At 48.9% G+C, this 18,896-nt stretch overlaps 9 protein-coding genes across 9 annotated transcripts, besides 6 other annotated features; all 9 read left to right on the top strand.

The window, feature by feature from the left end:
* Window positions 1-8: part of a sequence feature (GA-rich) that runs on past the window's edge.
* A 171-nt stretch (window positions 9-179) lies between these two features.
* Window positions 180-284: a sequence feature (A-rich).
* A 91-nt stretch (window positions 285-375) lies between these two features.
* Window positions 376-418: a sequence feature (A-rich).
* Window positions 419-720: 302 nt separating this feature from the next.
* Window positions 721-741: a sequence feature (AT_rich).
* A 106-nt stretch (window positions 742-847) lies between these two features.
* Window positions 848-1,381, top strand: Tb10.61.2530 (adaptin complex 4 subunit, putative; the record flags this gene model as incomplete). The annotated part of the gene is made up of 1 exon (XM_822813.1): window positions 848-1,381. One exon carries the CDS (start codon window positions 848-850, stop codon window positions 1,379-1,381), a length of 534 nt encoding a protein of 177 aa, XP_827906.1.
* Window positions 1,382-2,107: 726 nt separating this feature from the next.
* On the top strand, window positions 2,108-2,977 carry Tb10.61.2540 (hypothetical protein, conserved; the record flags this gene model as incomplete). The annotated part of the gene is made up of 1 exon (XM_822812.1): window positions 2,108-2,977. The coding sequence occupies one exon, from the start codon at window positions 2,108-2,110 to the stop codon at window positions 2,975-2,977; it is 870 nt and encodes a 289-aa protein (XP_827905.1).
* A 544-nt stretch (window positions 2,978-3,521) lies between these two features.
* Tb10.61.2550 (N-myristoyl transferase, putative) lies at window positions 3,522-4,862 on the top strand (the record flags this gene model as incomplete). The annotated part of the gene is made up of 1 exon (XM_822811.1): window positions 3,522-4,862. One exon carries the CDS (start codon window positions 3,522-3,524, stop codon window positions 4,860-4,862), a length of 1,341 nt encoding a protein of 446 aa, XP_827904.1.
* Window positions 4,863-6,272: 1,410 nt separating this feature from the next.
* Tb10.61.2580 (hypothetical protein, conserved) lies at window positions 6,273-10,388 on the top strand (the record flags this gene model as incomplete). Its single annotated transcript, XM_822810.1, has 1 exon — window positions 6,273-10,388. The coding sequence occupies one exon, from the start codon at window positions 6,273-6,275 to the stop codon at window positions 10,386-10,388; it is 4,116 nt and encodes a 1,371-aa protein (XP_827903.1).
* Window positions 6,978-7,006: a microsatellite.
* Window positions 10,389-10,599: 211 nt separating the features above from the next.
* Window positions 10,600-10,639: a microsatellite.
* Window positions 10,640-11,390: 751 nt separating this feature from the next.
* Window positions 11,391-12,416, top strand: Tb10.61.2590 (hypothetical protein, conserved; the record flags this gene model as incomplete). The annotated part of the gene is made up of 1 exon (XM_822809.1): window positions 11,391-12,416. The coding sequence occupies one exon, from the start codon at window positions 11,391-11,393 to the stop codon at window positions 12,414-12,416; it is 1,026 nt and encodes a 341-aa protein (XP_827902.1).
* A 266-nt stretch (window positions 12,417-12,682) lies between these two features.
* On the top strand, window positions 12,683-13,162 carry Tb10.61.2600 (hypothetical protein, conserved; the record flags this gene model as incomplete). The annotated part of the gene is made up of 1 exon (XM_822808.1): window positions 12,683-13,162. The coding sequence occupies one exon, from the start codon at window positions 12,683-12,685 to the stop codon at window positions 13,160-13,162; it is 480 nt and encodes a 159-aa protein (XP_827901.1).
* A 323-nt stretch (window positions 13,163-13,485) lies between these two features.
* Window positions 13,486-14,469, top strand: Tb10.61.2610 (syntaxin 5; the record flags this gene model as incomplete). Its single annotated transcript, XM_822807.1, has 1 exon — window positions 13,486-14,469. The coding sequence occupies one exon, from the start codon at window positions 13,486-13,488 to the stop codon at window positions 14,467-14,469; it is 984 nt and encodes a 327-aa protein (XP_827900.1).
* Window positions 14,470-15,215: 746 nt separating this feature from the next.
* Tb10.61.2620 (hypothetical protein, conserved) lies at window positions 15,216-16,598 on the top strand (the record flags this gene model as incomplete). The annotated part of the gene is made up of 1 exon (XM_822806.1): window positions 15,216-16,598. The coding sequence occupies one exon, from the start codon at window positions 15,216-15,218 to the stop codon at window positions 16,596-16,598; it is 1,383 nt and encodes a 460-aa protein (XP_827899.1).
* Window positions 16,599-17,147: 549 nt separating this feature from the next.
* On the top strand, window positions 17,148-18,272 carry Tb10.61.2630 (protein transport protein Sec13, putative; the record flags this gene model as incomplete). Its single annotated transcript, XM_822805.1, has 1 exon — window positions 17,148-18,272. One exon carries the CDS (start codon window positions 17,148-17,150, stop codon window positions 18,270-18,272), a length of 1,125 nt encoding a protein of 374 aa, XP_827898.1.
* Between the last annotated feature and the right edge of the window lie 624 nt (window positions 18,273-18,896).

The following is an 18,896-nucleotide window of genomic DNA, read 5'->3' as shown; positions in this document are numbered from 1 at the left end:
TTTTCTCTGTTATTTGCTTCGACCGCACTTGTTGCTTCGGCAACTGCTGCTGCAACTATCATTATAACCATAAATAATTACTAAGCAACGGGCAAACTGAAGGCATGATGATGAAAGAAAACGAAGGAATTAATAATAACGATAACAGTAACAGTAATAAAGCAAACCAAAGAAAAGAGTTGTTTCTGTTTGTTTGTTTGTTTGTCCTTTTTTTCCCCCTTCCTTTCCTTTTGTTTTTTTTATGTGGTGTTCTTTTGATTGTTTTCCTTTTTTTTTTCTTTATTACTATTCAACAACTTCTCTACTGTTATTACTGGTGTTATTGCTATTATCACTAATTTTGCTTTTTTTTGAATTTTTATGATAAAAGTTAAATTCTTTTGTTTTGTTTTGTGATGTTGTGTTTCTTTTTCTTTTGATCTTAATGTCGCTAGTGCTATCCTTTACTCTCGCACGGGCCTCGCAATCTCTTTTTTTTCTTCTATATTTTTACGGCGAAGATATGACTGCCAAATTAAAAAAAAAACAAATCATGTTAGGATTCGCTTTGTTGTTTATGGAACGGAGCCTTTGTTGAAAGCGGAATCCTCTGTATCTATCAACAAATAAATGTATTATACGCTCATGAGGGTCCCATCTATTTTGTCATCCCGTTTCTGCACAATTCCTTCTACGCCTTCCATTCTCACCATTTCTCTCTTCTTCACTTTTCTGTTGTTGTTTTTATTTTTTATTTTATTTCCATCCCCCCCCCCCTCCTCCTCCACCTCACCAGACCCGCAAATATCCGCAACACGGCGTGGCGAAGCGGGAAAAAAAAAGTGAAGTGAAGGTCAACTTCATTTGTATGACGACAATTGAGTTCATATTTCTCGTGAACAGACAGGGCCAAACCCGGTTAGCGCAGTATAGCACTTTTATGCCCATAGTTGAGCGTACTGCGTTGGAGGGAGAAGTTGTGCGAAAGTGTTTGCAACGACGAGACACGGATTGTAATTTCCTTGATCATCTTCACTACAAACTCGTTTATCGGCGTTACGCGTCTCTTTTCTTCATCGTTGGATTAAACAACCGTAAGGCGCTTCGTGAGGAAGTGAACGGCAAATCTTTTAGTTTAGTCCCCGCAAACGGTTTCGACACTGACACGTTTGAGGAGCAGACACAAGGAGGGGAACTGGCGATTTACGAGTTCATTCAACTTCTCGTGGAGACATTAGATAAGTACTTTGGGAATGTGTGTGAGCTCGATGTTATGTTTAACTTGGAGAAGGTTCATTTTATCGTTGAGGAGATGTTTGTGAATGGTCGGGTTGGAGAAACTAACAAACTCTTAGTGCTGCAACCGGTGGTTATGATGGACAAAGAATCAAAAGGACTGTAGGAAAGGGGAGCGACAAAACACGAGACTCGGGCTGCCTGTGTAGCATTTAATGCAAGTTTTCCCGTATCATCTGTTCAGCTTTGTACTCTTGCCCAAAGATGTGTCTTCGTGGCTACGCACAACTTGCTGAGCCGGAGCCCACTACTCGCGTATTTTCCTACTTGTGTCACATGGTACTGTACTGGCGTGCAATTATTCTGTCGGTATGCACTACTTCCTAAGGCTTATTTTCCCTCTCTAGCCCCTTTTCAAGCCGGGAGGCTAGAAAGTTGCAGCAGGGGGTAGTAAGGTTGCGAGACTAAGAGAAAGCGAGGACGAGGGCTATCACTGTTTACTCGCCTGGAACGCGCTTTCACGTCGCCGAAGTTGTTGAATCACAACTCTTATTATTATTATTTTTTTCGGTTTTATTTTCCTGTACATTTACGGGCACACGTACGTTGCAACGCTCCTCCACCCTGAACCCGGAGTCCGATGCCTGCACTGTTAATCTTCAAGGATGAGAAATGCCTTAACTTCTGTTCCGCTCTCTTCGATTCCAAGGCGGGGTGACACGAGGAGGTTGGTTAGTGCTTGCCGACGCAAACCGTTGCGTTAAATGCAAATAGTTTTGTTGTCACCGAGAAAGTGAGTGAAATATAATAGAGGCACAGAGGCAGCAACAACAACAAAAACAACAAAAAGAAATTGGGGAAACAACTGTTGCAAATCAGCTTCATAGTGAGAATGGTAGTCTCTCAGATAGGGGTGCGCACGGCGGATGATAGTAAGTATGAGGCTCACGAGAAGAAGCTGATGGAGGATATCGCCAGACAGAATAAGAACCCATTCGAGTGCAGCGCCGACTTTTTGTTTGGGGCAATTAGCGTTATGTATCGTGACTACTTGTATGCTTCCGGTACCATGCTATTAATGTGGACCTGGTGGGGCGCATACCCGACATATTCACGCCTTCGCCACAAGAACATCATGCGCTTCCGTCGGAGGAGGCAATGGGAATTCCGTCGTTGGTTCTTCTACACGCGACACATACCGAAGTGGGACGAAAAATACCTGCAAGCTGTCGAGCTGCCAAGTCCATATGTCGGGCCTGGACCGGTGTTCACGCCAGTATCCCCCTCAATGATAGTGCCTTCACATGGATCTCACCGCAGTGAGGCCCTCATGACCCCTCTGACGGGGACAAGGGCTGAAGACGATAACTTTTTGGTAAAGGTGAACCACACGGCAGCCGCCTCATTTGCGGGTGGTGGTTTGAGCAAAATGGAGACCGGCATCGCCGCTGGTGTTGCTGCCATCAACGGATCTCTGCAGCAGTCGCTACAAACAAGGCGAATTTTGAGTCGCAATGATGTAGACGTGGGGAAGCTACACGAGGAGGTAGCGCAGTTGATTAAAGCATCGCGTGGGGTTGTTGTTCTCAAGGAAACACACAATACCCGCCACTCCGTGCCACTGGGTCGCGAAATCTGGTGGGTTTCGCTGGAGGAAGCACGACGTCGGTGGGAGTGGTGGTTTTGGGCTAGTATTCTTGTGGCTGCACGTGTGCTTCAAGACCTCCTCGATATGCCAGAGATGCCAGACTTTGTTCAGTAGCTGGAAAGGTGTGCGGATATGTGTAGCGTAGTTAGTGGGTGAAACGAACATTTGATGTGTGTTTGTGTAGGAGTTCAATGGGGGTGATGTTGTCTTTCCTTAGGAGGGAAGGGGTGTCGATACGACGCGACGGTTGTAGTGGTGGGTTTAAAAGTAGTGTACCGCAAACCGGATGAATCGCATCTCACATAAGGGAGCTAAATGCAGATGTGTATGCATCCGCTGTTGAACCCAGAGGTTGCTCACAAGCATGAGCACGTCCTTGACTTATGGATTTGTTGTTGCTTTCTCCGAGTGGTCCTGCGGCACAAAAGTGCAATCTTCTTTTAAAGCGCCTATATTTAGTTTCGATCGGAATGTTCTGCTCCAGCAATATCGTTTTTTTTTGTCGATCTAGCGAAATAGAAAGGGGGAAGATAAATTAACAGAAGTGACACATAGGACACGTCAACCGCACATTACGACGAGGAACAGCTGCAACACACACTGAAGGGGAAGGGACACTGTTTTAAATCACTTGAAGAAGTCTGCCCGCTGTTGAAAAATGACTGACAAAGCATTTACGGAACACCAGTTCTGGAGCACGCAGCCTGTGCGGCAACCTGGTGCTCCTGATGCCGATAAGGTTGGGTTTATTATGGAATCATCCTTAGATGCGGTACCTGCTGAGCCGTACAGTCTTCCCTCAACATTTGAGTGGTGGTCACCCGATGTAGCCAACCCTGAGGACCTTCGAGGTGTCCACGAACTTCTTCGTGATAATTATGTTGAGGACAGCGAAAGCATGTTTCGATTCAACTATTCGGAGGAGTTTTTGCGCTGGGCACTTATGCCTCCGGGATATCACCAGTCGTGGCACGTTGGTGTGCGGCTAAAATCCAACAAGTCGGTGCTCGGGTTCGTTGCCGGTGTCCCGATCACGATGCGCCTAGGCACTCCAAAAATGGTTCTAGAGAAGAGAGAGCACGGGGAGGATGGAGGAGAAGAGGTTATAAACGATTACTTAGAGCCTCAGACTATTTGCGAGATTAATTTTCTTTGCGTGCACAAAAAACTTCGGCAGAGAAGACTTGGGCCCATCCTCATCAAGGAGGTGACGCGTCGGGTTAATCTCATGAACATTTGGCACGCCGTCTACACATCTGGGACTCTTCTTCCAACACCGTTTGCCAAAGGCCATTACTTCCACCGCAGCCTGAACTCACAGAAGCTTGTGGACGTTAAATTTTCTGGGATTCCACCACATTACAAGCGGTTTCAGAATCCAGTTGCGGTTATGGAGCGCCTGTACCGACTTCCCGACAAAACCAAAACGCGTGGTTTGCGACTCATGGAACCAGCAGATGTCCCACAGGTGACGCAGCTTCTCCTTAAGAGGTTGGCGTCGTTTGATGTTGCTCCCGTGTTCAATGAGGAGGAGGTGGCACATTACTTCCTCCCCCGCGAGGGTGTCGTATTCTCCTACGTTGTGGAGTCGCCGGTGGGTCCAGGAAAAGACGAAGAGAATGCCGGTAAAGCCTCAAAGGGCACACCCACAGGGACAAAGTGTGTCACAGGGGGCTGTGAGAAGGTGATTACGGATTTTTTCTCGTTCTATTCACTTCCTTCTACCATTATCGGCAACAGTAACCACTCGTTGTTGAAGGTAGCGTACGTATACTACACCGCTGCAACCAGCGTTAGCATAACACAGTTGGTGAATGATCTTCTTATCATCGTGAAGCTTAATGGATTCGATGTTTGCAACGTTGTTGACATTTACGACAATGGGACGTATTTAAAAGAACTTAAATTCAGCCCCGGGGACGGAAACCTTTACTACTACTTCTACAACTGGTCTTATCCGAGCATTCCGGCTAATGAAGTTGGTCTTGTGATGGTTTAACGTTGGTGGCGAACTGTAATTACCGCCCAAATGTTTGAGGTATATCAACGAGAAGAAGGGAAGACGTCAGTTGAGAATATTAATTGGGATGTGGTGAACGCAAGGATGCTGAGGCCTCTGTGAAGGTGGGGAAGAAAATGAACGGGGTGTAACAAGCAGTGCACCGGGCGAAAGGGATATGGGCAAAGTATGTGGGAAGAATGACGATCATTGAAGAAGGGTGATAATGCCGAAATGTTGGAAAATATCGGTGAGGGGGAGAAGCGGCAGGGGAGTAGAGGGTGGTACTTGTGGTGGATGGGTGGGATGAGGAGATTGTAATATATTTGAAGGTGGATGCGGGCTGATTGGTAAGAGAAGTACATCGGTTGGATAAGCTCGGTGAAACCCGAAGGAGAAACGAAACAAGCCGGAGGCGAGAGAATTCGTGAACCCATTTACCCTTTACATTCCTACGTCAAAGCGCGAGGGACAGAGGGAGGTGATTGGCACCGTTGCATGCACTCTCACGGCCGGCACTTCATTACGGGAGCTGCGCATTTATTTTGTTTACCCTTCCATGTCCGGTGACTTTTGTGTGGCAATCAAAGGGGAAAGCATAACAATTAACCGAATTATGTTTAGTGCTCACATACTCCCTGTTTTGCGTGCAGTAGCTCATAAAGCAGCTTATGCCACTTACTCTTCCCATTCTGACATATCCCTCTTCGTCAGGGTCTGTGATGATGAAGGTCAGTTTTTCACGTTGTTCTTTCCACCCACCTTTTTTTTTGTTTGGTGCACTGCTACTTGTTAGTGTGTTTCCCCTCCTTGACACACATCTCAATCTCGATTGGTCATTATTTTCCCCGAACATATCTTTCCTCCTCTTTTTACCTCATTCTTTTTTCTTCCTCTTTTCCATGAGGTGGCACTTGTGGGGACACCTCTGATGGTGGCGTACTGTCGAGGGAATTATGCCTATTAAGACAAATGTGGCAATCACTGTGAGCGCCAGCTAACGCCATCGTCTCCGTTTACGCTTGTTTCTTTTTTTTTCTTCTGTTTTACCTGTTATCGATGTTTCTGCTTGAGCTTTCGGCATACTGTTTTCCCCTGTGTTTGAAATGCCCACACTAAGCACTTATTTCTCAACACATCAACACAAGGAATAAGTGCGCTTCCTGAGGGCACCATTGAGGTGAACTTTGCGTCAATCTCGCGGGGCTCCAGACGGCGACGGTAGGAGCCGGCTGAGATAATTGGAAAGAGAATATTTATCAAGTTGAAACTGTCATTTAGAGAGGACGGAAATATCAAGAAACAGAGGAAGGAAGAGGTGGAGGAAGTTTGACATTAGGAAGGAGGAAGAGCAACTGTTACACTGACACTTAGTATACGGCTGCTCTTATTTCATCCCAGCACGCGTGGATGGATGATCCATGCAGCGCGCCTCTTCCAACCAGTACGGAAATAGTGCGGCGGGAATGCTTTCCGCGCATTCCACCTGAAATCCTCCTCCGTGAACATGCGGCCCGATACCACTTGATGGGCCTTGGACTTCTGTCGTTACTCGAGGCGCTAAAGCCGCAACTAGGGCAAGTATTCCCTTCATTTGGCGACTGTGATGGCAGCGCCATGAGAGATGTGGTTGGAAACCGCGCTAATGGTCTGCTGGAGAGAAAACCACCTTTGCCACAAACAAATATCAAACTTGATAAGAGCCCCAGTAACCGGCTGGAGGAAAAGGGAGCGGGCTGCCGCCTCGCGTATGGCGTGCACACAGTGCCGAGCAACGATGCGTACTGTAGCCAAGTCAACCGATCAGGCTGCGTATTTTCGGAGGTTGACTCGTCGCGTCTGACGGCTGTCGAGCTCGTGCGGCGGTTTGTTCAAAAAAGAACAGGCAAAGCAGGAAAAGGAAATCCTGGGCCTCTGCCGCAGAGGGGAGATAATGAAGCAACGCAAGAGGACCGTGAGGCGCTGTGGGGATACAGTACCGGAGCGGTAGTTCACGTTACCTTCTATCCCTTTGCTTCTCACCTCCGGGCGATGCGACAGTCTGCTGGGGAATCGAAGCGAGTGCGGCGTAGAGGCAATAGTGCAAGCGAGACCGCTTCTTCAAACAAAGGCGGGGACGATGACGATGATGATGATGATGGTGAGCAGAGGCCAGTGGAGGGAAGCGAGCACGGCTCATCAGATAGGGGAGCGGAAGGAGATGCCGACGAGGCTGAACTCCTGTGTTTATATGAGCAGGCCCCCCGAGGTGTTTCGTTGCTCGGTTACCACGGTTCGTGTAGCGTTACTTCTCTCGTTTATCATCCCATTAACGATCTAGCCGTCTCAGGTGGTGTGGACGGCAGTCTGTTGGTGTGGGATGTGCACAACCGATACCGACAGGTGTTGCGCGACAAAAAGAACTGCGATGAGGACAATCGCGAGACAAGGACCCTCCAACACTTTACCCACCACGTCCAGACACGAAAGTTAGTGCAGTCCATTGGGCATGTGCACAATGGATCTGTAACTTCCTTAGAAGTATATGGTGATTTGCTTCTGAGTGGGGGAATGGACGGTACGGTGAGAGTGTGGCAAAACTCTGAGAAAACTGTGTTTGGCTCCGCATCTGGATTACCTCAGTATCTTGGGTATCAGGTATTTCACTGCAATGGGTGGGTGCGGCACATTTGCTACGCCGGGGATCGCGTCTCGCATGGAGGGGACATCATGATATGTAGCGAAGATGGGGTTATAAGTTACCTTAAAAGTGGTGAGGTGTCTCCACGGGGGAATGTTGGGTTGTTCCAGGGATCTAGTCGGTGGGGGAAACCCCTTTTGGAGGCACTTCGCAACCAAAGAGCAGTGGCTGCAAGAGCAGAAGTAAGAAAGGCGCAGCGTGTCCAACTAGTAAGGGAAGGGGAGTCTTGTAGCACAAGACAAATCAACAGTGAGTTCTCTTCTTCGCTCTTCAGCGGCAACTTGGCTAAAGAAGGGGGAGGGAAAGCCCCCATATCGGTTTCTCATAGGGGTGATTCACCATCCAGGCTTCAATTAACGCGCACAATGCGTACAATCAGCGAGGAATCAAGGCTAGCACGTTCAATCGAACTTTCTGGTGTCAAGGGTAGTGAAAGCACCAACTCCATCACACGCATGTTCCCCATGCACAGGCATAATATCCTAGCTGTTGTTGGATATAGCCCGTCGGTGCGTTTCTTAGACATATCACGGTTGAAACTCACCTCCATGGTGGTGCATCCGAGCCTTACAGCGCTAAGTAAAGTAGGCCCTCACGCTTCCGGTCTCTCGACGCGAGACAAGAAGCAACACCGACCATCGAGTGGAGGGAGCACACAGCTAAAAAGCCACAAACTGATCTCCTCCGCATCCCATGCGCAGGTACGAGGTTGTGGCGAGGCGTTGCGTTTTCTGGATCTTTTGTATATCAATGCCCTGGACTACATGATCTTACTCGACAACCGGAATACTGTTTTTGTCTGGGATAACACTTCAAACAAAATGGTGGCGTCGTACAAGGTTCCGGACGTGAGCGATGGGGGGCGAAACAATGTTGCGTTTCATCTGCTTCCTTCTGGAACGCGTTACTATGAGGGTGAACATCCGACCGGGGAAAACGGCGGCCAGGGCTTCTCGGATGCCTCAGAGAGCCCCCGGTCTCGGTCAACTTCCCATTACCAAGCAGCATCTGTGCAACGGCAACGACAGCAGCCAGGAGTGACGAGGATCCCTTTCTTTGTAGCGTGCACGATGGGATTGGAACTGTATGACCTGGTTATATCTGTGTACGCGGAGTTAGAGTTCAAACCACACAGCGACAGGGTGGTGGGGATCTTTGCCGTCCAGCAACCCTCAGGCACCTCGTCCCGTTATACTCTGTCGCCATCCCCAATCAATACCAACGGTATTTTTGACGATATATTGAAGAAGCCGCCGTCACCAAGCGATCATATGGAACTTGAAGAATCGTCGATCAGTGAGAGGCTGATGCGGCCACACACTGCTGCGCCCAATTGCCTTGGAAAGTTTAAATTCACATGTAGCTCAAGTGACAATGAACCTGCAGAACTATTCACAGAGGAGGAGCTTATGTGTCAGGTGCACGAGGTAGATGAACATTACCAACCGCGGGTTCTCACGTGCTCTGGAGACGGCATCATTCACGTGTGGGGGAGCTATTTCCACCCCATCTGTAGTTATAATAACGAATCGCTGAAGAAGGACTTTGCAGAGCTTCGTGTTTCCGTCGTAAACTCTGCGCAAGGGTTTGAGCACACGACACCCATGGTAGAAAGAATGAGTGTGGAACCAGGTAAGCGAACGGCCAATTCTGCAGAGGTGGAAAAACTAGGTAGATATTATGACACTGCATGCTTTTATTACAACTTGCGGTGGAATACTGCGGTGACAGGGCACGACGATGGCAGCATTCGTTATTGGCATTGTGGGCAACAACTCCCGAAATGTGCATGGTTTAAGGGTCTTCATCAAAATACGGTCAGTGGAGTTGTTGGGGCCCGCATTTCTAGATGGTGCGTGCAACAAGCTCTGTCGTCCCAAGGAATGAGGGATGATGATGTTGCACGGTTGGGGTGTATCGACGTTCTTGCAACTGTCTCCTACGACGGCCACTTGAAACTGTGGGGAGGAGCTAATGAGGCAAAGGCAGTTCCTTACCTTTCTACCAAGGTTTCCAGTAATGAGTTGTTGTGTGTTGACTTCAGTGAAGTTGGTCAATATTTCGTTGTGGGTGACACCGTAGGGACGATTAGCACGTGGAGTGCACACAAACTGGAACCCCGATTCTCCATTCCATCCGAGCCACCGGCACCGTGGGTGCCGAGGTTCGCCAAACTTTCTGAAAAAACGGTGAGGAGGTTTTCGGCGCGGAAAGTGAATCGAGAAGAGCCCGAACCGGTAATAAGGGTCAAGGGCATCTACCACACGGATGGTGTCACGGCTCTGCTGGTGGACGGAAATTTCGTCTTCTCCGGGGGCGAAGATGGTCGGGTGTTCCTGTGGGATCTTGTTAACGGCATACTGGTGCGCGAATACTACCTGAATTCGGTGACGGAAAGGGATGTGACAAGGCAGACACTTTTGGCCGGAGGTGTGCCTTCCGCCGCAAGAAACAACAGTGGTCTTTTTCTATCGAAAGAGGTGAATAACTCGTTCGGGGGAACCAAACGGAGAAATGAAAAGGGATACGTAGTGAACATCTCGCTGCTGAAAGAACGAAATGGGGACCTACTCATCAGCACAAGCGAGGGATGGATTTACCATTTTAGGCAGAGTTGTTCACATCCGTTGCAGATGTATAAACATAGTTTCAGGATTGCAAGCGTATGTGTATTGTTTGAGGGATACGAACAAAAAGAAAACTCGGGATTCCCCAACGGGAGAAATAGCATTGGCTTCGATGGAAGTGACGGTAGTGTGTTCGAGCTCGCAGTTGGTGCCGACGACGGCCACTTGGTCGTTCTGCACGAGACAAAGTTTTCAAAGTTAGGCTACGCGAGTGACTGACAGCAGGCTGAAACAGGTAGTGAGTCGGGAGAACCCTGAGCGTTGATGGGGTTTCGATTGTCCTACCTCATGAGAGTGTTTTTTTTTTTCGTCCCACATGTACAAATTTTGTAACCATTTTTCTATCTGATTCTAACTAGGTTCTCCCCCCCTTTTCGTTGCTTTTTCTACATTACCTTCACATTTCACTGCGTCATGTACGAACACACACATACACACATATATATATATATATACATGTATGTGTATATGACGGTCACTTCTTGCTGCAGCTGCCATTCCTTACGAAGCAAACTCGTATGTGCATGAATGAGGTGTGTGGGAAGAAGGCAAGTGTCTCCATCGCCTTATTTTGTCCCCCTCGCGCTTGCGTGCACCACCTTATTTCTTCCCTCCCCTCACCTTGGAACAGTGCTGTTTCGTTGGTCTTTTTTTTTTAAAAAAATACACTGGCGAAGAGGGCAATGGGTTAAACTCCAAAAAAAGGATGCCTAGCCCTTTTTTGTTGCGGTTGTTGTTTTCTCCACCCGGTACCACAGTACCCGTGCATAGTGTGCACCAAAACACAGGGGGTTGGGGTTATTGGAGGGTGGGGAAGCGAGGGAGGTGCTGCTGATTTCCCTTCTTTCTGGATGAATGTGTAATATTTCGCCCAAAACACAATCGGGTTTATCTTTTCATGTAATGCAAAAAGGTGTGGTTCAAACTGGTTTTATTTTCGGGGAGGACGCTCCGGTGCCTTCTGTTGTCGCACCTTCCTCAGTTGGAACACCCCCCCCTTTGTATTGTATGGATCATCAACTATGAAACTTACATGCTTGGGTTACGTTCTACTACTCTGCAGACTGATTTGTGCTCATCTTCCATTTTGCTTCACTTGATCCATGCGTGAGCCGGGGGTGTTATATATAAGATTTGCTGTAGGAAGCGGGAGGGGGGGAGGGGCCCAGTGTCTTTTCTTATTTAACGATCGCTTCCGTTTGCTCGTGGCCTGAGGTGCAAATGACGGAAGCAGTAGCGGCGGGGGAAGTGAACTTAGATGAGTCGGTTGATCGGTTCGACCTAGTGTGCAAGCGGCTCCTTGAGTACGATGACGCGTGGTATACGATGCGGGTCGAAGAGAACCATCTCCTTTTCGGTGACGAGGACAGCACGGAAAACAGGAGAAAAAGAGCTGCTGATGAGAGGAGATACTTCAAATGCTTTTATGACTCTTTCAAGGGACGGGACAGTAAGTACATCGTTGCCTTAATAGGAGAAGTACTCACGCATGAAGCCACGGAGCGGGCCAACCTGAAAGAATACGAGTTTGTTGAGTTCCTTGCCATCTGCAACTCAGCAGCCAGTGTGTTGGGATTTGAATCTGTGTATCAAGTGTACTTTTCATCGATCCATCCAATTGAGGCAGAAGAAGTTGAACGGAGGGTCATCGAGAGTGAGTACTATGACATGCTGATAGAAATAACATTCACGCTAGAGTGTCTACACCGGAGGGTGATTATGTTTGTCGAGGAACCAGCGGGCATGAAGGTATTTGAGGATGGGGAAACAAGGGATTGGATCAAAGCACATAAGAAACAGGTAGAGCGCGAGCGCAGGGAGGAAGAGATAAGGATGAAGAAGGCAGAAGAGGCCGCAGCACTGCGGCTCGTCTGGAGGCAACGAGAAGCAAACCAAATCTTTGCGTTTATGGAGACAGAGCAAAAGGAGCGGTCGGACATCGAAGGCCTTCAAGGCCTCCACTTCAGACACATCGCTTCCCGGCAATTTACAGAGGTCAGAGAGGCACGGTACCATCAGAAAAAATATGAACTGTTGCAGCGTTTGTTGTCAGCGGAGGCAAGTAGGAGTCTAGCAGCTGAAGAGACGACAGGTAGGATCAACCTAATGCTCCAGCAGAGGGATTATCATCTCGCTCTAGCTGCTGATTGTGCGATGAGCTTCTACTCCACTAGGAGGAATGTTCTCATGAACGAGTTGATGGCTAAGGAACGGTATGGCACGGAGCATACGCAACTTGACGACTAAAAGTGCGTTTTATGCCTGTAAAGCGCAAATGGGAGGTGTTTGGAAGATAAACAGGCAACGCAACGCTCAAAGATTATGTAAACTACGTGGCGAGGGTTCGGGGGGGGGGGGTCCTCTTGTGAATTGCATCAAATCGTATTCGGTAAAGAACTTCGTGGAATGTTTGTCCGCTATCAACATTTCTGGAACTGCAACTCTCCCATTAATTTTTCCCATTGTCTTCCTAATAGAAGGCTCAGGGCACATCATCCATTTTGCATGGCGGCATGAGGGCGCAGTCAGACCTTTCGCCCTCCTCAGTCAGTGAGCTTCGCTCCAAACTGAAAGGTGTTCGTGTCGAGGTTGGCTCGTTGGTTTCCTTTCGCGACGAACCAGCTTTTGAAATGGTGATGCGGTTAAACAAGCGACACAACGGAAATCTTGTCTCTGCTGTCCTCTCGAAAGGAAATGCGGCGTGTGGCTTGGGAGGGGATGCATCTGGAAGTGGGGAAGGAATCGGCGAAGGTCGCGTGATGGCGGACCGATCCAGACACGTGGAAGAACTGCGCATGGTTTTCATCCCAAAAGCCTATGGCGCTTTTCTCGAGGATGAGATGCAGAAGTGGCTGGATCCATTCCGTGGTCGAGGCGAAGCAAACAGAACCAAACGAAAACGCGATGAGGTTGACGACAACGAAGTGACAGACATTGATAGCGACGTAGATACTGATGAATGTGACGACGCCGATTCTTTCCGGTCAGTCTAAGGGTTTGGTGTGTCATCGTGTCCGTTTCTCCACTCACTACCATGTTGCCACAGCAAAACGATTCTGGCTGCAAATGTCAAACGATCACCAAAAAAACATATATCAGAGGTGGCGACGGCGTTACGCAAATTTTCTTTGGGGAAGAGAAGGCATTGCAGTTCTTGTTACTTTGTTTTTTTTGTTCTTCTTTGTGTAGACTCGAATCCTGCTCAAACATATGCCCTCTTTTCCTCTCCTGGTAAGAGGGACCAGAGAAAACTTCAAGGAAAGGACTAAGAAGGGAAGGGGCCTCCAGTTAGCGAGCCGAATTCTGACCTCCAACTATGGTTGTAGAGCGCGACCGTTCAAATGAGCTGCACAGCATCTTCAACGGCATGAAGCATGGTGAAGTTTTACTGCACAACGGCGTGCGACATATCGACCCTTCTCGGGGAGAACTTCTGCAGTCGAACTCCGGCCTCCGTTCGAGTAACGAGACACAAATATTTAATCGTTTTGCCCAGGCATTCGCCGCCGACTTGGCGAAAGTGTCGGAGTCCATCATGCGGCTGACGCAACTGACACAACGGCAGACTGTGTTTGAAGATCGCTCATCCGAAGTGACAGCCCTCACACAAGTGGTTAAAACGTCATTACAGCGTCTTCATGCAGATTTGAATACCCTCGACGAACTTAAAGCGCGTGCTTTAGATGCTGAGAAGGTGGTGCTTGCGCGAACGAGGGCCTCTAGTGGCAGTGAAGCACACAGTTTGTGGGGAGGGAGGGCGGACGTTGACTCACTTGTGCAGTCCCAGACAAAGCATAGTGACACTATTGTAGAAACATTGCGCACACGTCTGGCACGAACTGGACAAACATTTCGCTCAACCCTCCAGCAACAGACAAAGGAAATGAAAAGTAATGCACAACGTCGTCACATGTTTACCACGGGGGATCGACCACAAACATTTGAAAGCGCATTATTTCACGATCAGGAGATGCAGCAGCAACAACAAATGCAATTGGCGAGTAGAGGAGAAAATGTGCAGTATTATAAACAGCGCAGTGAGGCGGTTCGGGAGATTGAGGCAGCGGTAGTTGAAGTGGGTGAAATGTTCAATGATTTCACTCGTCTCGTGCATGAACAAAACGAAATTGTTCTCCGCATAGACACAAACGTTGAGACATCACTGCGGCACGTCAATGCTGGAAGTAACGAACTGCTGCGCTACTTGGCGAATCTCACTTCCAACCGCGGTTTGATAATAAAAATATTTGCCGTTCTGTTCTTCTTCCTTCTGTTCTTTGGGTTTCTCGTTGTGCGCTAGTGCGTTTCCCCTCTGTTGGGATTGTCGGCGTTTGCTCCATCCTCACCTCTGAGGCTCTGGAATATGGTTGGTAATAAGTGGCAGCGGATCGGGCTTCAATAGTGAGCACTGAGAGAAATCAAATGTGGTGCCGCCTCAAGGCAATGAAATACATGTCATATTTCGCCACGTATACATGCGTGGAGGGCGTATGACTCTATGCTCAGTTACAAAGGATGCTCATATAACTTTTTCCCCCACTGTTGTATCATTTTTTTCTTATTGGGAAGGGGGGCAGTTTAAAGTGCCCTCGTTGCGTTAACGACCACTCACGGTCCGTTTTCCATATCGTTGTGACGATCTTTACACGTGCCCTTTACTCTCCTGTCGTCGTATTTTATTCAGGTTTATCTCCGGTCGTAATACCATACGGAAGAGTGTAGTGAGGAGCTGTTAGCGCTCGTGTTTTCCTTAATCACTGCTAGAGCTCACGTTCGTAAGGTTAAAAAGCGAGGAAAGGAGAAGAGATGGAGGCTCATAAGTTCGGGAATTCACTAAAAGACTTGAAAAGAGAATGGAGCACATGGGAACCTTTCATTTTTTGAGCAGTCTCTTGAATACATATGTATGCGTATGTGATTTTTCTTTGTTTTTTCTTTCCCTTGGATAATTTTGTTGTGTTAGGTACGTGGTGGAAGGAGAGGACAGGAGGAAGGGGAAATATCTCTCTTGTGTAGAACGTTGACGGGCGTCTCGCTATAATTCCAATGATTCATCCGAAGCTTATGCCTTATCAGGAGCTCGCCCTCCGTAGGGTAAATGTGCAACAGCAGAGTTTTGCTTCACAGTATGTTGGCACCGACAAGATTGGGGGAGGTGGCGCCACTGCCATTACCCCGTCTGGCAGCAGCGCTGGCATGTCACGAACCACTTCAGCACGAAGCGAAGTGGCGTTGTCACCAGGCACAGTGTTTCCGGGTCCGTCAGCTACACCCGCTTCCAGCGCAATTCAGAAATCCCGTCCGCATGCTCGCGATGCTTTGCTAACTGGATGTGGGACAAATAGCACCGCACCAGCTTCTATCGCCCGCCCTGGTATAAAGAGACGCGATGAATGGTCTACTGCTCTCCACGACATAGAGCCATTCGTTCTCCCTCAACAACTTCTTTGCGGTTCCCCGCCGAACAGGCAGAAACACGTGAGAGTGCACTACATCGCTGACCAATATGATCGACAGTGGCTCACACAGCTCCCAGTCGCGACAACCACAACGAAAGGTAAAACGGGGAGCATCGAATCGTCGGTTACCCCTCAAGCAACACGTCACAAAATTTCTCTAACATTGTTTGAGGACCTCATCACTGCATTCGAGTTGGGTTCATACATGAACGCGGAGGTCCCCATACACCGGCAGCCCGTTTCCACTTTTGAAGGTGTCACCGCCACTGGCGCAGACACCACAGTGGTAGAGGAGGTCCGCAGGTATTGGCTCTCAAAACGGCAGGCATTAGGTGGCAACGTACCATGCATTCCGGCACTTCGCATGGACGTGAGAGAGGACAACCAGAATAGCCTGTGCCATAGCGACATTCTTCAATATTGCCCACTTCCGTTTAGCTACAGGGATTGCCCTGTGCCACTGGTAAAGAGGCTTCTGCCTCGTTGCGCGGCAAGGGAAGAAAACACGGGAGGGGAAAACGGTGGACAGAAGGAAGTAGTTGGACGGAAGCGGGAAAGGCGATCCTGTGAGAGTGGCATTAAAATTGAAGATCACAATGACGAAACGGTAGTTGAGGTTGGTGAGTTGGAGCGGCAGATGCTTGCGACTGCGGGACTCAAGGTAGCGCAGGCAGTGCTGGAGCGCGAGGAGTGGAAGTTGGCGCACACACACATAGTGCTTTATGAGTTGTCTCTGTTGCGTCGGTTGTCGGTGTTGGACGGGGATGTAAGCCCCTCCGTGGGTTTCCCATCCTCTTCTTCACACGCGGGTGGTGGGCACGCCAGCACACTTTGGGCTAGTGACGAGGACCTTCAGGGAGAGTGGGTGGGTGAAAACGAGTTGGGCGGGGAACCATATGATAGCGTTACTGGAAGGGGAGCCGCGGCAGCGCTGGAGAGTGTTATGGCCATCGAGCGACGGCATTGTTGAGTGAGCTCTGGGGTCAGCCATCCTATACAATCTCATTAGTATCATTTTCTTAATTTTATGCGATGGTTGTGTTCGGAAAGAGTGGGTAGTTTTTTTTTATCAACACCCCTCCCCCTGTCTATGATGATAACGGTGGAAGAAGTTGTGAAGGGAAACTATGTCGCTATAGTTGCTTTTACAACAGAGAGAATATGCTTGCAGGCTACGACAGCCATTTCAATGGGTACCACCAGTTGTTGCGGAAGCTGGCTATGCGATTTGGCTCACAAGTGAGCCCTTTGTCGCTGAGCGGGTTGCCCATCATCGTGCGTGTTTCGTGCGATTCGTTGCTGTGCCAAATTGTCACTTGAAACAATCGCTATCTATCTTTTATGACGTGTTGTTATTTTCCCCTTTTGACCTTTACGCTGCGGCGCCGCGGACTACCATTTGCTTCCATTAGGTGGATAAGAAAAGGCAGGAGTTGATAAGGTGTGATAAGGGCGAAAAAAAAAAAAACTAATACCAGGAACTGAGGAAAGGAGAAGAAATTGAATATTGATACCAATAATGCTTCATTCAACTAGATACCCGTCGCAAAACCGCACTATTGGTGGCTACGGCCAGGCAGCACCAGTGGCACCCCATGATATGCATCAACAGAGACAACCACAGCAGCCCCAACAATTCCAGCAGCAGCAACCTCAGGAACATCAGGACATAATCCACGACACGCAATTCGACTACTACGGACAGCAACTCGCGACCGCAAGCTCCGACCGCACTATAGGCATTCACACGGTCCGAGACGGTCAGATGCAGCGAGTTGCGACCCTCATAGGTCATGAGGGTCCCGTGTGGATGGTGAGTTGGGCACACCCGCGCTTTGGCACTGTCTTGGCATCGGCTGGCTACGATCACAAGGCAATTGTATGGAAAGAAGTGTCGCAACCCACACGCCAATGGCGACCAGTGCATGTGATTGACATTCACCAGGGTAGCGTCAATGCCGTACAGTGGGCACCCGAATCTCCCATGCTTGCGACGGCGAGTAGTGATGGCACCGTGGCAGTAACAACATATGAAGAGGGTGCCTGGCGTGAGAGCGTTAAACTGAGTAACAACAGCAACAACATCGCACATGCCATGGGAGCCACATGCGTATCATTTGCGCCCACTTGTCCACAGTTGGGTAACGGGAGGCTTTTGGTCTCTGGTGGATGTGACTCACGAGTTCGTTTGTGGTACTTACCCGAAGGCGGCGCTGCTGGGGCCCATCCCTATCACTTCCTGGAGTTGCTCGAAGGTCACACAGACTGGGTGCGAGACGTTGCTTTCGAACCTCTTTCCGCTGCGACGCGATACGCAGTTATTGCTAGTTGCGGACAGGACAGGAGTGTCATCATTCACCGCAAACAGTGGAGTCACCTCACGACTTGTATTGATGACCGGGGGTTGCGGAGCGGCGAAGGGGGAAGGGATGCCATGGGAGAGGTGAGCGGTGGTTGGGAGCGCAGTTGCGTCCTCTTCGATGAGCCGGTATGGCGTCTCTCGTGGTCGCCCACTGGAGGCATGCTGGTGGTTACAACTGGCAATTCGGAAGTGTTTATCCTCCGTGAAGGCAATGAGTTTTGCCAACCATGGTTTAAAACACCTCTCAGCGAATACGAAAACCAAAATCAGCGGGTTCACTGACGACAACTTGTTTGAACAAGATATGGTGGAGAGATATTTACAACGGGAGGTCGGTTGGATGGGTGGGAGGAGAAGGGGAAATGAGGACTATGGGAAGAAGTGCGGAGGTAAGGCGGTTACCGCGTGGTGCATGGCAACAGCTGGTAGAGGGTTTTGATGGTCCTCCTGAGCACAGTTCACCCTCCTAGTTTTTTTGTCGGCATCATCTTGACCCTGTCAGTATAACCTTTTGCATTGCACCGCTCTCCAAGGAGGGATCATATACAAGCATCATAGTGGAAAGGGGGAAATCAGATCAGAATAATCGAGAAAAAGAAGGCTGAAACTCCACTTGTTGTTTTCTTTCTTCCTTCCGTTTCACTCCTCTACGCACACGCATGCGCATGTGGGAATTCCTTGTTAATGCTGTCGATATTACTTTCCTCACTTCCGAACATTCATTCTTGCGTCACGCAAGGTGCTTTGCTACCTTATAAACCCCGTTCCCCCTATTCTATCGCCCGCTGCTGACTATTTGTGTAACAGTGTAGGAGGAAACAAAAACAATTGTTAGGTAGCGCCTTCAGCACATCAGACATTATTTAAAAATTGAATTCGAGCAACAAGAAAAAAAAGCTCCAGAAA

This window comes from Trypanosoma brucei, chromosome 10, assembly GCF_000002445.2.
Source record: "Trypanosoma brucei brucei TREU927 chromosome 10, whole genome shotgun sequence".
In the NCBI taxonomy this organism is placed as follows: domain Eukaryota; phylum Euglenozoa; class Kinetoplastea; order Trypanosomatida; family Trypanosomatidae; genus Trypanosoma; species Trypanosoma brucei.
Note: the sequence above shows the minus strand (reverse complement) of the source record. Positions and strands in the feature narration are given on the sequence as shown.